Consider the following 17,342-nt stretch of genomic DNA (forward strand, 5'->3'; position numbering starts at 1 on the left):
CTTTACTAATTTTCTTTTTTTTTAAGTTTTTTTTTTTAATTTTTATTTATTTATGATAGTCACACACATAGAGAGAGAGAAAGAGAGAGAGAGAGAGAGAGGCAGAGACATAGGCAGAGGGAGAAGCAGGCTCCATGCACCGGGAGCCCGACGTGGGATTCGATCCCGGGTTTCCAGGATCGCGCCCTGGGCCAAAGGCAGGCGCTAAACCGCTGCGCCACCCAGGGATCCCACTTTACTAATTTTCTAATAAAATATATGTCTTCTCTCACTAATTCCAGTACCAATGAGTTTAGCTTTTACCTGTGCTGAATTTTCTTCAATTGTAGGGAAGATTATAATTCCTTTATAGCCATAAATCTTACCTATTTGAGAATCTTTGTACTTCCTTGAACACTGAGGCTTTAAAAAAAAATATCTTAATGGTTGTAATTATAAAAGTAACACTGAATATTATACATATTATACATATATATTGTATAAAAGGAGGTTGTGTATATGTGTCCATATGGAAAATCTAATACATAGAGTTAGAAATGTATAGAAAGGCTACAGAGTAGTCTAGTTTGACCTCATGTATAAAACTGTACATATTTAAGATATGTATTCACGTGTATTAAATATATGCGGATAGTGTCTGGAAAGATGTGGAAGAAGCTCCTAAGAGTGGGACTGAGAGCCAGGATAAGAGGAGGACTTTATACCTGTTTGAATGTTTTTCCTTTTTAGCGTCTCAAATCTTTTTACACTGTCACCTTTGCCTTTGTTTCGCTCTCCCTCTTTTTTTTAAATGGTCTGATGTGTCTCTCTCCATATCTTCAAGCTCACATAAATGTACAGATACATATAGGGAACTTGAGGGGGGGGTGTCACTTTTTTTTTTAATACAAATCAGCTTATATTGGGGTGCCTGACTGGCTGAGTCTGTAAAGCATGTGAACTCTTGGTCTCTGAGTGGTGAGTTCAGGCCCCACATTGGGCATAGAGTTTATTAAAAAAACAAGGGGGGGGGTTACACTATAAATATCTCTCTGGAACTTGATTTCTCACTATGGACATCTGTTTCTGTGGGTAGATCTAGTTCTTCTTTTTTTAATGTTTTACTTATATATTCAAGAGAGACACAGAGAGAGAGGCATAGACATGGACACAGAGAGAAGGAGGCTCCCTGTGGGGAGCCTGATACGGGACTTGATCCCAGGACCCTGGGATCACACCCTCAGCTGAAGGCAGATGCTCAGCCACTAAGCCACCCAGATGTCCCTCTGGTTCTTTTTTTTCTTATGCTTGATCTGAACCAAAAGGCCAAGAAGCTATTCTTTTTTTTTTTTTTCTTTTTTAATAGCTACTTACTAGCATATCATAATGTAATGGGCTCCTTATTAGTGAAAGTTGTTGATTTTTTTTCAGTAATAAATGATACTGTGAATATCCTTATACATTTATCTTTGTGCATTTCTTTTTTAAATTGAAGTCATTAACATACAATGTTTTTTTTTTTAATTTTATTTATTTATGATAGTCACAGAGAGAGAAAGAGAGAGAGGCAGAGACACAGGCAGAGGGAGAAGCAGGCTCCATGCACCGGGAGCCCGTTGTGGGATTCGATCCCGGCTCTCCAGGATCGCGCCCTGGGCCAAAGGCAGGCGCCAAACCGCTGCGCCACCCAGGGATCCCCAACATACAATGTTAAATTAGTTTCAGGTGTACAATATAATTACCCAGCATTTCTATACATTAGTCAGTGCTTATCAAGATAAGTGTGCTCTGACTCCCCTTATCTATTTCACCCATCCTCCCACCCCTGGCACCCACCAGTTTGTTATCTATATTTAAGAGTCTGTTTTTGTTTTTGTTTTTATTTACTTTGTTCATTTGTTTCTTACGTTTTTACATGTGAGTGAAATATATTTTTCTGGGATCCCTGGGTGGCGCAGCGGTTTAGCGCCTGCCTTTGGCCCAGGGCGCAATCCTGGAGACCCGGGATTGAATCCCACGTCGGGCTCCCAGTGCATGGAGCCTGCTTCTCCCTCTGCCTATGTCTCTGCCTCTCTCTCTCTCTGTGTGTGACTATCATAAATAAAAAAAAAAAAAAAAAAAGAAATATATTTTTCTTTCTCTGACTTCATTTAGTATTATAGCTTCTAGGTCCACCCATATTGTTGCAGATGGTAAGATCTCATTCATTTTTATGGCTGAGTAATATTCTATATATATATATATATATATATATGCATTTCTTTATCCATTCATCTGTAGATGGACGCCTGAGTTGATTGCTTTCATATTTTGGCTGTAGTGAATAATACTACAATAAACAGTGGTACATATATCTTTTCAAATAAGTGTTTTTATTTTCTTTGGATAAATGCTCAGTAGTGGAATTTCTGCATTATATAGTAATTCTATTTTTAACCTTTTTTTTTTTAAGATTTTATTTATTTATTCATGAGAGACACACAGAGAGAGGCAGAGACACAAGCAGAGGGAGAAGTAGGCTACATGCAGGGAGCCCGATGTGGGACTCGATCCCGGAACTCCAGGATCATGCCCTGAGCCAAAGGCAGATGCTCAACTGCTGAGCCACCCAGGTGTCCCTTTTTTTTTTTCCTATTTTTAATCTTTTAAAGAACTTCCATATTGTTTTCCACAGTGGTTGTACCAATTTGCATTCCTACTGACAGTGCATTCCTTTTTCTCCACATCCTCAATGTTCCTTGTCTTTTTGGTTCTAACCATTCTGATAGATGTAAGGTAATATCATTGTTTTGAGTTGCATTTCCCTGATGATTAGTGATGGTGAACATCTTTTCATTTGTCTTTTGGCCATCTGTATGTCATCTTTGGAAAAATGTCTATTTAGGTCTTCTGCCCATTTTTTAAAAATTTTTTTAAAATTTTATTTATTTATGATAGTCACAAAGGGAGAGAGAGAGAGAGAGGCAGAGACACAGGCAGAGGGAGAAGCAGGCTCCATGCACCGGGAGCCCAACGTGGGATTTGATCCCAGGTCTCCAGGATCGCGCCCTGGGCCAAAGGCAGGCGCCAAACCGCTGCGCCACCCAGGGATCCCTTCTGCCCATTTTTTAATTGAATTATGTCCTTTTCGGTATTGAGTTGTGTAAGTTCTTTATGTATTTTGGATATTAAATCCTTATCACATGTATCATTTGCTAATTCTCCCATTCAGTGGATTCTCTTGTCATTTTGTTAGTGGTTTTCTTTGCTGTGCAAAAGCTTTTTATTTGGGTATAGTCCTAGTTTTTATTTATTTATTTATTTATTTATTTATTTATTTATTTATTTTTCCTGGTTGTTTTTAATTCTCTTGTCTTAGGAGATGTATCTAGAAAAATGTTTCTACAGCTGATGACAGAAATTGCTGCCTATGTTTTCTTTTTCTTTTTTTTTTTAAGATTTTATTTATTTATTCATGAGATTTTATTCATGAGAAAGAGAGAGGCAAAGACAGAAGGAGGCTCCGTGCAGGGAGCCCGATGCAGGACTCGATCCCGGTTCTCCAGGATCACGCCCTGGGCTGAAGGCAGACATGCTTAACCACTGAGCCACCCAGGCGTCCCCCTATGTTTTCTTATAGTTTTATGGTGTCAGGTCTCACATTTAGGTCTTTAATCATTTTGAGCTTATTTTTGTGTGTTGTATTAGAAAGTGGTCTGGGTTGTCTGGCTGGCTCACTCAGAAGAGCACGCAACTCTTGCTTTAATGGTTGGTTGGTCGTGAGTTTGAGCCCTATGTTGAATATAAAGATTACTTAAATATTTTTTAAAAATAGAAAAGAGGGATCTCTGGGTGGCTCAGCGGTTTGGCGCCTGCCTTTGGCCCAGGGCGCGATCCTGGAGTCCCCGGATCGAGTCCCGCATCGGGCTCCTGGCATGGAGCCTGCTTCTCCCTCTGCCTGTGTCTCTGCCTCTCTCTCTCTATGTCTATCATAAAATAAATAAATAAATCTTTAAAAAAAAAAAAAAAGAAAAGAAAAGAAAATTGGCCAGTTTCATTCTTTTGCACATAGCTGTTCAGTTTTCTCAGCACCATTTGTTGAAGAGACCGTCTTTTCTCCGTTGTATGTTCTTGCCTCCTTTGTCATAAATTGCCATATACATGTGGGTTTCTTTCTGCACTCTCTGTAATACATTTGTAGAGAATGAATCAGGATTCCATGTATTAAAATTTTTGATTGATACTACCAGTTGTCTATTTAAAGATTATTACCACTTCATTGTTTCTCCTTCTCCCTCTACCTGCCACTCGCCCTTCGTGTGTGCGCGCGTGTGCGCGCACGCTCTCTCGCTTTGTCAAATAAATAAAATAGGGGGATCCCTGGGTGGCTCAGCGGTTCAGAACCTGCCTTTGGCCCAGGGCATGATCCTGGAGTCCTGGGATCGAGTCCCGTGTCGGGCTCCTGGCATGGAGCCTGCTTCTCCCCTCTGTCTGTGTCTCTGCCTCTTTCTCTCTATCATGAATAAATAAATAAAATCTTTAAAATCAATCAATCTTTAAGGGGGGTGGGCACCTGGGTGGCTCTGTCAGGTAAGTGTGTGCCTTCAGCTCAAGTCATGATCCCAGGACTGGGGATTGAGCCCCACATCGGCTCAGCCCAGAACCTGCTTCTCCTTTTCCCTCTTCCTCTGCCCGCCACCCTTCCTACTTATATGTGCACATGTGCACTCTTTCTCTCTGTAAAATAAATAAGTAAATAAATATTTTTTAAAAAAATATTATACCACTTCAGCAGCGGTGTGCACAATTAGAACCCAAATCTTTATCTAAATACCATTCTTCTCCAAAAGGTACTTAGTAGAATGATTGGTTCCAGACCTGTGGCAGGTAAAAGATAAAGACAGCCTACGACACTTTATGCCCTCAAAAATAAGGAAGTCCTCAACGACTAATGGGGTCTTCTTAAAAGGTTACAAAGAGCTGGGTGTAAGAGGCTCTGCTGGCCAAATTTGGGACAATTTAAATATCAAATAATTACATTACATTGAATTTTTATCAGTGATCATTTGGTGATACTAAGCAAAAGATGGTAGGAGAGAGTAAGTTTTTGTTTTTTTTTTTTTTAATATATTTGAGAGAGAGAAAGAGAGAGAGAGCATGAGCAGGGGGAGAGGGGCAGAGGGAGAAGTAGACTTCTTGCTAAGCAGGGAACCCAGTGTGGGGCTCTGTCCGAAAACCCTGGGATCACAACCTGAGCCGAGGCAGATGCTTAACCAACTGAGCCACCCAGGTGGCCTAGTAAGCTTTTTAAAAGAGTACTAGCTAATACATGTAGAAGGAATTACAGTATTAAAAAACAATGACCATTTCTCAACCCCTGACATAGTACATAAAATTAAATTCAGGTATAGATCATCGTGGAGGCTAAAAACTAGGTGAGAGGTTGTTGAACTGTTGACATGCTGCAGATTACTAGCCAATCACACAGGGAAAAAAAAGAAACCAAACTTTATACTGGAGAAATCCTGTAGTTACTACCTTAATCAAATTCACCCTCACTAATGCTGGAACATACATCATCATGTGCCATTTGTTAGATTCATTAAGAAGTACTAAGTTCACTGATGAAGGATTGTTTTCAAAAATGTTTAACCTAGGGATGCCTGGCTGGCTCACTGGTTGAGCGTCTGCCTTTGGCCCAGGGTATGATCCTGGGGGCCCAGGATCGAGTCCTACATCGGGCTCCCTGCATGGAGCCTGCTTCTCCCTCTCCCTGTATCTCTGCCTCTCTGTGTGTGTTTCTAATGAATAAATAAATAAAATCTTAAAAAAAAAAAATCCATCACTTATTTAACCCATCCTCCCTGCCCATCTCCCCTCCAGCAACCCTGTTCTCTATAGTTAAGAGTCTGAAAAAAAAAAAAAAAAAAAAGAGTCTGTCTTATGGTCTGCTGCCCTCTCTTTTTTTTTTCTTTTCCCTATGTTAATCTGTTTTATTTCCAAAATTCCACATATGAGTGAAATCATATGGTATTTATCTTTGACCTATTTTGCTTAGCATAATACACTCTAGCTCCATCCATGTCGTTGAAATGGCAAGGTTTTATTCCTTTTTTTTTTTTTTTTTTTTAAGATTTTATTTGAGAGAGAAAATGAGCCAGGGGAATTGCAGAAGGAGAAGGAGAAGCAGACTTCCCCTGAACAGGGAGCTCAATCCCAGAACCCTGGGATCATGTCCTGAGCTGAAGGCCAATGCTTAACCGACTGAGCCAACCAGGTGCCCCTCTTTCCTGCTTTGTTGAAGATTAATTGACCATAGAGTTAAGGGTACATTTCTGGATTTTCTATTCTGTTCCATTGATCTATATGTGTGTTTTTGTGCCAGTACCATACTGTCTTGAAGGCTGTAGCTTTGTAATAGAGCTTAAAGTCTGAAATTATGATGCATTCAACTTTGCTTTCCTTTTTCAAGATAGCTTTGGCTATTCAGAATCTTAAGAGTTCCATACAAATTTTAGGATTGTTTGTTCTAAAAAATGCTGGTGACATCTTGATGGGAATTGCATTGATTCTGTAGATTGCTTTGGGTAGTATAGACATTTTAACAGTAGTTGTTCTTCAAGTCCATGGGAATGGAATGTTTCCATATCTTTGGGTCCTCTTCAATTTCTTTCATAAGTGTTCTATAATTTTCAGCAAAATACAGATCTTTTACCTCTTTGGTTATGTTTATTCCTAGGTATCATGTGGTTTTTGGTGTAATTGTAAATAGGATCAATTCCTTGATTTCCCTTTCTGCTGTTTCATTATTGGTGTATAGAAAGGCAACAGATTTCTATATGTTGATTTTGTATCCTGTGACTTTACTGAATTTGTGTATCAGTTTTAGCAATTTTTTGGTGGAGTCTTTCAGTTTTCTAGGGTATCATGTTGTCTGCAAATAGTGAAAGTTTGACTTCTTCCTTGCCTATTTGGATGTCTTTTATTTCTTTTTTTTGTTATCTGACTGCAGAGACTATGCAGAGGCTAGGATTTCCAGTATGATTTTGTTGTGGTTTTTTTTTTTTTTTTAAGATTTTATTTATTTATTTACTTACTTATTTGAGAGAGAAAGAGTGCATGTGTACTTGCATAAGTGGGAGGAAGGACAGAGGAAGAAGCTGACTCTCCCCTGAGCAGGGAGCCTGACATTGGGCTCCATGCCAGAACCCTGAGATGGTGACCTGAGCCAAAGGCAGATGCTTAACCAAGTGAGCCACCCTGGCGCTTCTCCAGTACTATTTTAAATAAAAATGGTGACAGTGGATATCCTAGACAGGTTGAGGGATTTCAAGTGCATTGTCTTTTATTTTACATAAACAATGAAGTAATAACTCATAAAAGATTGGGAAGGAAAGTTTCAGGCTGTTAAGGGAGTATTAAAATTTATTGCATAGCAACAATCTTCTCTAGGATATGGCCCTTATAACAAGGGCTATAATTGTGTCCCCATAAGAAAGTGACTTCCTTCAAAGAATGTGTTCTGGGCAAATGTGTATAATTACAGTATTTCCTCAAACAAGAAGAAATAAATTCATTGAAAGACCTTCCCTCTTATGGAAGTGTGGTCAAACCTATATATAAATATCATTATTAAAATCCTTGGTTATTGACAAATCAAATTATTACCAGTTTGAAAATTATTGTTCGTGTCCTAGACAGCTGCTCAGGAAGCAATCCTGCATGCGTCTGGAAATGGCAAACTTTTACCATCTAAGGACTACTGCATGCTATATAACCCTCAGTGGACATCTCTTCCGAATACTCTAGAAAATGCAGTAAGTAAATCACAGTTACTACTTATGTGTAGACAGAAAATTATTGAAAGGTGAAGATGAGTGATTGTTATGTTGTAGTGTGTGAACTAGTTGTAATATATGATGGTCAATAAACAGTAATTGTTTTATTGTTTTGGCTCAAGTATTTTTCTCTCTGTGGGAAAAACAAATTAGGGAATTTTAAAGTACTTCCCTGGTTGTCATATAAAATATTTCGAATTTAAAAGAACTTGGTATTAAACCAGTACTGATACTTTGTCATTGAATGCATTTTTTGTGAATATGTTTATTATGTTAAAGACATTTCTCTTTCCAGACTTCTGTCAGTTTGATGAATCTAACTACCACACCACTATGCAACCTTTCTGATATTCCGCCCGATGGAATAAAGAGCAAAGCTGTTGTGGTAAAGTGGGGAACCTGCCATATTCTTGAAAAAGCCAGAATTGCACAAACAGGAGGTGCTGAAGCATTGTTGGTTGCCAATAACAGTGTCCTCGTAAGTTTTAAAACTTTAATAACTTTTGAGCTCATGATATATATCAAATTTCACAAGAATTGAATTATTTTGGGTATGTAGTTTAGGGGCTGAATTTTTAATAATCTCACAGTAGGGTTCTTTTAAAATAAACATTCTGGGGCCATATAGGTGACTAAGTTGGTTAAACATCTGACTCTTGATCTCAGCTCAGGTCTTGATCTCAGAGTTGGGAGTTCAAGTCCCACTTTGGGCTCCATGCTGGGTGTAGAGCTTACTTAAAAAGAAATAATAGTAATTTTTTAAATAAATAAACATTCTGGCTATGATAGGTATTAATTAGAAAACTTTGTAGTTTCTTTTCTGTTCCTAAAGTGGGCAAGACTTTGTTAGGAATGTGTGTATGCGTAAGTCTAATTAAACCTCAGTGTTGTATGTACGCACAGTCATATATATATATATATGATATTCCTGTTTGTAAGTAAGTTTAAGTTTATGCTAAAGGATTCCAGTTTGAGAACTGGAAATCAAGGAAGAACATGTGAAACTTTGTTTTATAACTTTAAAAAAGATATAATATTAATACTTAAAGGAATAATTTGAGGGGTGCCTGGGTGGCTCAGTCAGTTAAATGTCTGATTCTGCTTGGGTGTGATCCCAGAGTCCTGGGATCAAGCCCCACATCAGATTCCCTGCTCAGAAGGGAGACTGCTTCTCCCTCTGCCTGCCACTCCCCCTGCTTGTGCTTTCTTTCTCTCTCTCTCTGTTAAGTAAATAAAATCTTAAATAGCAATACAGGAATAAGGTGTATTTTATTCTGTAATTAGTAGCTCATAAGTTTTCATAATATGTTTTTTTTTTCTTTTAGTTTCCACCCTCAGGGAACAAATCTGAATTTCATGATGTGAAAATACTGATTGCATTTATAAGCCGTAAAGACTTCATAGATATGAAGCAGGTAAATTAGTAATTACATACTATACAAAGTTTATACATAGTACAATTCTTCACTTTTAACACTTGATATTCAATATAAATTATATATGCTCCATTTGCTAATAAGAAGCTATAAAGGCCTTATCAAATCTTTATTTGGGAAGAGTTCACCTCTCAGAGAGCACAAGGTGTTTCTGAGCCCTCACTTTAGAATATTTATTTGTCTTGACTTCTTTAATAGGCTCTGTGTTATATCATTTATCTTACCCATAAATCCCTGGACAAGATGTCACTGTGTGGAACATTGAACTTTCAAGATTTAATAAACCAAAGCATAGCCTCATAATTCTGATAAGAGAATACATCATGTCGTCAAAAAGTTCTTGACTCTCTGTAGTGTCTGTTTCAGAGTGAAATTAGAACATTGCTGCCATATACTGGAATAGAAAACTAATTCTGTTTTGTTTTTTTCTTTTTTTGTCTTTCAGACTCTTGGAGATAACATTACTGTGAAAATGTATTCTCCATCATGGCCTAACTTTGACTATACTATGGTGGTTATTTTTGTAATTGCTGTGTTCACTGTGGCATTAGGAGGATACTGGAGTGGACTAATTGAATTGTAAGTTTAAGTAAACTTCAGTGTTTTTGTGCTAAATGGCTAAAAAATTATTGTTTGATAATCAATTTAATCATGTAACAACATGTAAATTTTACCTGACCTCAGAATATAGTGCTATTAAGATCTGATTACAGGTTTGTCCTCCTGTAGGTCATTTAATTTTTCACTGAGAAGGAAGTTATAGCTTACTCTGACTCTTCTGCTGGTAGGCTAGCATTGAAACTACATCAAAGACATTTTATTTTATTTATTTATTTATCTATTTATTTTATTTTTTTAAAATTTATTTATTTATGATAGTCACAGAGAGAGAAAGAGAGAGAGGCAGAGACACAGGCAGAGGGAGAAGCAGGCTCCATGCACCGGGAGCCCAATGTGGGATTCGATCCTGGGTCTCCAGGATCGCGCCCCGGGCCAAAGGCAGGCGCCAAACCGCTGCGCCACCCAGGGATTCCCCCATCAAAGACATTTTAAAATTGAGATGTTTAATTATCTCTCTCAGAAAAGATGAAAATACTTGATGTCCTTGTGGGCCTATTTATTTAGATTAGAAGAAAATAAGTAAGAGAAGGTGGGACAGGGGGTTTCAGTTCCTCCTGAGAGTAGTCATTGCAGTATGATCTCATCATGCTGTTTAATGCTTTAGAATTTCTGAAGATATGAAGCATGTTCATTTTTTTTTAAGATTTTATTTATTTATTCATGAGAGACACAGAAAGAGAGGCAGAGGGAGGAGAAGCAGGTTCTTATGCAAGGAGCCTGATGCGAGACTCTATCCCGGGAATACAGGATCACATCTTGAGCCAAAGGCAGACACTCAACCGCTGAGCCACCCAGGCATCCCTAAGCATGTTCATATTCTAATTTAAAAATAGGGGATCCCTGGGTGGCGCAGCGGTTTAGCGCCTGCCTTTGGCCCAGGGCGCAATCCTGGAGACCCAGGATCGAATCCCACGTCGGGCTCCCGGTGCATGGAGCCTGCTTCTCCCTCTGCCTGTGTCTCTGCCTCTCTCTCTCTCTCTCTCTTTGTGACTATCATAAAAAAAAAGAAAAGAAAGAAAAGGAATTCCAGGGCAGCCAGGGTGGCTCAGCAGTTTAGCACCTGCCTTCAGCCCAGGGCGTGATCCTGGAGACCCGGGATCGAGACCCACATCGAGCTCCCTGCATGGAGCCTGCTTCTCCCTCTGCCTGTGTCTCTGCCTCTTTCTCTCTCTCTCTCTGTGTCTCATGAATAAATAAAATCTTTAAAAATAAATAAATGAATGAATGAGTGCGTGAATGAATGAATTCCAAATGTAACATAAAATTTAGATTTCCCTGTTCAGTAACAACCTAAAGCCAGTCTTCTTGCAGTTATGTATGTCTGGCTCTGGATGAAAGCAGGCAACATTGTTAAAAGGAATCAGTTCATATTTAGAACTCTGAATTTAAAAATGTGCTCAGAGCATATTTGATGTATAAAGGACAATATATTCATCTTATGAATTGATCTGTAGGTTCCATTACAAAGGGCTTATTTGCAACTAAATGAAGTTAATATTACTTATAATTTCTTAAAATACTAAAATTTGATTGACTCATGTCAAGAGAAAAATCTTAGGGTTGAACAAGTATAGTAGGTTCCTAGAATATTGAGCTTTAATTATTTTCCATATTTGGAAAACATGTTTCAACATATATAAATACACATACACACACATATATATGCAATTCATATATATGTATATGCATAGTTCATATGCATTCAACATCTACATATACACATATACATGGGTGTGTGTGTATATATATATATATATATATATATATATATATCAGTCACATATTTTCATGTGAGTAAGCATTTCTTTCCATTATTAATCTTTATAAAGTATATCATGGGGATCCCTGGGTGGCGTAGCGGTTTGGCGCTTGCCTTTGGCCCAGGGCGTGATCCTGGAGACCCGGGATCGAATCCCACGTCGGGCTCCCGGTGCATAGAGCCTGCTTCTCCCTCTGCCTGTGTCTCTGCCTCTCTCTCTCTCTCTCTCTCTCTGTATGACTATCATAAATTAAAAAAAAAAAAACTTTTTTTTTTAAAAGTATATCATGTAAGATCTCCAAGGTCATTTTCTAGATTATTTGGTGAAACTTCGTAAATAATTTCCCCAAAGCTCCTGATTCATTCAAAATGTTTTCCCCTTTAATCTAGATTCTCAATATACTTCTATATATTGTAAATTATTTAAGTAAATTGTTTCTTCTCTAGAGTAGTGCTTTTCAAACTAATGTGTATACAAACTATCTTGAGATCTCATTAAAATGAAAATTCAGATTTAGTAGGCTTGGGATGGGGGCCAAGATTCCATGTTTTAAAAGAAGCTCCCAAATGATTTTGCTGGCCCACAGACCACACTTTGAGTTAGCAAGGTACGCTTTGTATACATGTCAGGGTAAGCTCTTCTTCAAGAAAATTGGAGATGGGAGAAGAGTACATATAAGCTTTTTTATTCATAAAACATGATGATGGACAAAAACAGAGAATTTGTTACCTTCATAGCCATATTAGGAAAGAAGGAGTTCTTTACCTGCAGGATTACGGAATTTTTAAATTTTTCATTTTAATTACAGTTTAGTTAACGTACAGTGTTTATATTGGTTTAAGGTGTACAATTCAGTTCAATGCCTTACTTCAATGCTCATCAAGAAAAATGTACTCTTAATCCCCTTTATCTATTTTGCCCATCCCCACACCTTCTTCCCCTCTGGCAACCACCAGTTTGCTTTCTGTATTTACAAGTATATTTTCTTGTTTTTGTTTTTTTACTTTGTTCATTTGTTTCTTAAAATTTTACATATGAGTGAAATTATATGATATTTATCTTTTCTCTGAATTTATTTAGCATTATACTCTCTCAGTCCATCCATATTGTTGCAAATGGCAATATCTTATTTTTAGGGCTAAGTTATATCCTATCCTATTGTATATATACTTTATCCATTTATCTTTACCCATTCATCTATGGATGGAAACTTGGGTTGATTGCTTCCATATCTTGGCTATTGTGAGTAATGCTGTAATAGACACTTTTCAAATAAATGTTTTCATTTTCTTTGAGTAATTATCCAGTAGTTTCTATCCATTTCTGGATCATATGGTAATTCTGTTTTTAATTTTTTAAGGAATCTCCATATTGTTTTCCACAGTGCTTATACAGTGCATTCCCATGAGCAGTGCACAGTGTTCCTTTTTCTCCACATCCTCACCAAACTTGATATTTCTTGTCTTTTGATCTAACAGATGTAAGGTAACATTTTATTTTTGTGTATTGTGTGAGAAAGTGGTCCGGTTTCATTCTTTTGCATGGAGCTGTCCAGTTTTTCTAACACCATTTGTTGAGAATCTTTTTACCATTGCATATTCTTGCCTCCTATGTTGACAATTTATTCACCATGTAATCATGGATTTATATCTGGTCCCTCTATTCTTTGGATCTATGTGTCCTCTTTTGTGCCAGGACCATACTGTTTTGATTACTACAGTTTTATATTATATCTTCAAATCCAGGATTATGATATCTTCAGTTTTGTTCTTCTTTTTCAAGATGACTTTGCCTATTTGGGGTCTTTCTGTGATTCCATATAAATTTTAGGATTGTTTTAGTTCTACAAAAAATGCTGGTGGTACTTTGATAGGAATTGCATTAAATCTGTAGATTTGCTTTAGATGGTATGGACATTTAAACATATTCTTCCAATCCCTGAGCACAGAATATCTTTCCATTTGTTTGTGTTGCCTTCAATTTCTTTCATAGTTTTCAGGGTATAGGTCTTTAACCTTCTTGGTCCCAGGTATTTTATTATTTTTGGTATAATTGTAAATGGGATTGTTTACTTAATTTCTCTGCTACTTCATTTTTTAAAAAATCATTTTATTTATTCATTTGAAAGAGAGAATGCACATGGGGAGAGCCAAAGGGCAAAGGAGACGGACAAGCAGACTCCATGCTGAGCATGGAGCCTGACTCAGGGACCCAATCTCAGGACCCTGAGATCATGACTTAAGCCAAAACCAAGAGTTGGACACAACCAACTAAGCCACCCAGGTAGCCATCTGCTACTTCAATATTAGTGTACAGAAATACAGCAGATGTCTATAAATTGATTTTGTTTCCTGCAGCCTTACTGAATTTATATATCAGTTCTAGTAGTTTTTGGTGGAGTCTTTTGGGTTTTTTATATATAGCATCATGTCATCTGCAAGTAGTGAAAGTTTTACTTCTTCCTTACCGATTTAGATACTTTATACTATTTTTTTCTTGTCTGATTGCTGTGGCTAGGACTTCCAGTACTGTGTTGAATAAAAATGATGAGAGTGGACATCCTTGTCTTATTCCTGACCTTCTCTTATTTTATAGTCTTTATCTGGTTTTGGTGTCAGGATTATGCTGGCCTCACAGGATGATTTTGGAAGCTTTCCTTCCTCTTCTTTTTTGGGGGGGAATAGCTTAGGAAGAATAGGTATTAGCTCCTCTTTAAATGTTTGGTAGAATTCACCTATGAAGCTTTCTGGTCCTGAACTTGTGTTTGCTGAGACTTTTTTGATTTTTTGATTACTGATTCAGTTTCTTTGCTGGTAATCAGTCTGTTCAAATTTTCTATTCCTTGAGTGAAATAAATCAATTGGAGAAAGACCATACGGTTTCACTCATATGTGGAATATAAGAAACAGTGAAAGAGACCATAAGGAAAAGAAGGGAAACTGTGAATGGGGAAGTATTAGAGAGGAAGACAAACCATGAGAGACTCCTAACTCTGGAAAACAAACCAAAGGGTTGCAGAAGGGGAAAAGTGGGGAGATGGGGTAGCTGTGTGACACACACTAAGGAGGGCACTTGATGAGATGAGCACAGGGTGTTGTTTTTTTTTTTTTAAAGATTTTATTTATTCATGAGAGACAGAGAGAGGCAGAGACACAGACAGAGGGAGAAGCAGGCTCCCCACAGGGAACCCGATGCAGGACTCAATCCCCAGGATTGAGGATGTGGATCATGCCCTGAGCCAAAGGCAGACACCCAACCCAACTTAGCCAAAGGCTAAGCCACCCAGGCATCCCAAGCACAGGGTGTTATACTGTATGTTGGCAAATGGAATTTAAATAAAATACTTTTTTAAAAAAAGACACTTAGCTCAAAAAAAATTTTTTTTCTGTTCCTGATTCTGTTTTGGAAGGTTATATGTTTCTAGGAATTTATCCATTTCTTCTTGGTTGTCCAATTTGTTCCCATATAATTTTTTATAATATTCTCTTATCCTTTGTATTTCTGTAGTATTGGTTGTTATTTCTCCTCTTTCATTTGTGATTTTGTTTGAGTCCTCTCTTTTTTTATGAGTCTGGCTAAAGGTTTATCAATTTTGTTGATTTTTTTCAAGGAACCAGCCCTTGGTTTCTTTGATCTGTTTTACTGTTGTTGTTACTGTTTTTAGTTTCTATTTCTTTTATTTCTGTTTTGATCTTTATTATTTCCTTCCTTCTTTTGTTTTGGGTTTCTTTCTTCTTTTTCTAGCTCTGTTAGGTGTAAGATAAGGTGGTTTATTTGAGATTTTTCCTGCTTCTTGAGGTAGGCTATAAACTTCCCTCTTACAACAGCTATTGCTGCATTCCTGAGATTTTGGTCTGTTTTGATTTCATTTTCATTTGTTTCCATGTGAGTTTTGATTTCTTCTTTGACTTCTTAGGTGACCCACTCGTTGTTTAGTAGCATGTTATTTAACCTCCGTGTTTACTTGTGATCTTTTCAGATTTTTTCCTTGTGGTTGATTTCCAGTTTCATAGCATTGTGGTCAGAAACAATGCATGATATAACTTTGATCTTTTTTAATTTATTGAGATTTGTTTGTGGCCTAATATGTGATCTATTCTGGAGAACATTCCATGTGCACTTGAAAAGAATATATTTTCTGCTGTTTTAAGGATGGAATGTTCTGAATATACCTTAAATCCATCTGTTCAGTACATCTTTCAAAGCCACCATTTCCTTGTTGATTTCTTGTTTGGATGATCTGTCCTATGATGTAAGTGGGTGTTAAAGGCCCCTACTGTTATTACATTACTATTGCTTATTTATGTTTGTTAATAACTGTTTTATATATTTGGGTGCTCTCATGTTCGGTGTATAAATATGCACAATTGTTACAGCTTATTGTTGGATTGTCCCCTTTATTATTATATAATGTCATTCTTTGTCTCTTGTTATAGCCTTTATTTTAAAGTCGATTTTGTCCAATGTAAGTATTTCTACCCTGGCTTTCTTTTCATACCCATTTACATGATAAATGCTTTTTCTTCCCTTCACTTTCAACCTGCATGTGTGTTTAGGTCTAAAATGAGTCTCTTGTTGAGATTCATCTATTGCATACTGATGGGTCTTGAGTTTTTAATCCATTCTGTCACCCTGTGTCTTTTTTTTTTTTAATCTTTATTTATTTATGATAGTCACAGAGAGAAAGAGAGGCAGAGACATAGGCAGAGGGAGAAGCAGGCTCCATGCACCGGGAGCCTGATGTGGGATTCGATCCTGGGTCTCCAGGATCGCGCCCTGGGCCAAAGGCAGGCGCCAAACTGCTGCGCCACCCAGGGATCCCACCCTGTGTCTTTTGATTAGAGCATTTCAACATTCACATTCAAAGTTAGTTATTGATAGATATGTACTTAATGTCATTTTGTTGCTTGTATTATGGATTTTTTTGTGGTTCTTCTGTGTTTCTTCTCTTATAATTAGACTTTCTTTATTGATAAACTTGGATTCCTTTCTCTTTTTATTTTGTGTATGTTTTACTGGTTTTTGACCTGTGGTTGCCATTAGGTTTGTATATAATATCTTCTGCATATAGCAGTCTATATTGAGTTGATGATTACTTAAGTGTGTACTCATTCTTTACTCCTCTCTCAACCTCCCATGTTTTAGGTATATGGTGTCATACTTTACGTCCTTATTTTGAAAGTCCCTTGATAAGTGTGTACATACATATATACTCTCACACACACACACATACACACACTTATTTTTACTGCTTTTGTGCTTCCTACTTTTCTTACTCATGGTCTTTCCTTTCCACTCAAAGTGTCTCCTTTAACATTTCTTGTTAGAGCAGGTTTAGTGGTGATGAATTCCTTTAACTTTTGTTTGGGAACTTCTTTATCTCTCCTATTCTGAATGATGGCCTTGCTGGATATTCTTGGCTACAGATTTTTTCCTTTCAATATTCTGAATATATCATGTTATTCCTTTCTGGCCTGCAAGGTTTCTGTTGAAAAATCAGCTGATAGCCTTTCTGGGGTTTTCCTTGTATGTAACTATTTTCTATTGCTGCTTTTAAAATTCTCTTTCAGGGGGATCCCTGGGTGGCGCAGCGGTTTGGCGCCTGCCTTTGGCCCAGGGCGCGATCCTGGAGACCCGGGATCGAGTCCCACGTCGGGCTCCCGGTGCATGGAGCCTGCTTCTCCCTCTGCCTGTGTCTCTGCCTCTCTCTCTCTCTCTATGTGACTATT

At 37.6% G+C, this 17,342-nt stretch overlaps 1 protein-coding gene across 3 annotated transcripts in view; it reads left to right on the forward strand.

Annotated features, from left to right (window-relative positions):
* Window positions 1–17,342, forward strand: part of SPPL2A (signal peptide peptidase like 2A) — a 55,970-nt gene that overhangs the window by 12,819 nt on the left and 25,809 nt on the right. For 2 of the 3 annotated variants that reach the window (XM_041743664.1, XM_041743665.1), the window contains exons 2-5: window positions 7,660–7,775; window positions 8,092–8,274; window positions 9,122–9,211; window positions 9,678–9,811. In XM_041743664.1, the coding sequence (XP_041599598.1) occupies window positions 7,660–7,775; window positions 8,092–8,274; window positions 9,122–9,211; window positions 9,678–9,811 (523 nt within the window). Of the gene's footprint in view, window positions 1–7,655; window positions 7,776–8,091; window positions 8,275–9,121; window positions 9,212–9,677; window positions 9,812–17,342 lie in introns of all 3 variants that reach the window. The other variant, XM_041743666.1, reaches the window with a different exon arrangement.

The sequence above is a fragment of the Vulpes lagopus genome, chromosome 2 (assembly GCF_018345385.1).
Source record: "Vulpes lagopus strain Blue_001 chromosome 2, ASM1834538v1, whole genome shotgun sequence".
Lineage (NCBI taxonomy): Eukaryota > Metazoa > Chordata > Mammalia > Carnivora > Canidae > Vulpes > Vulpes lagopus.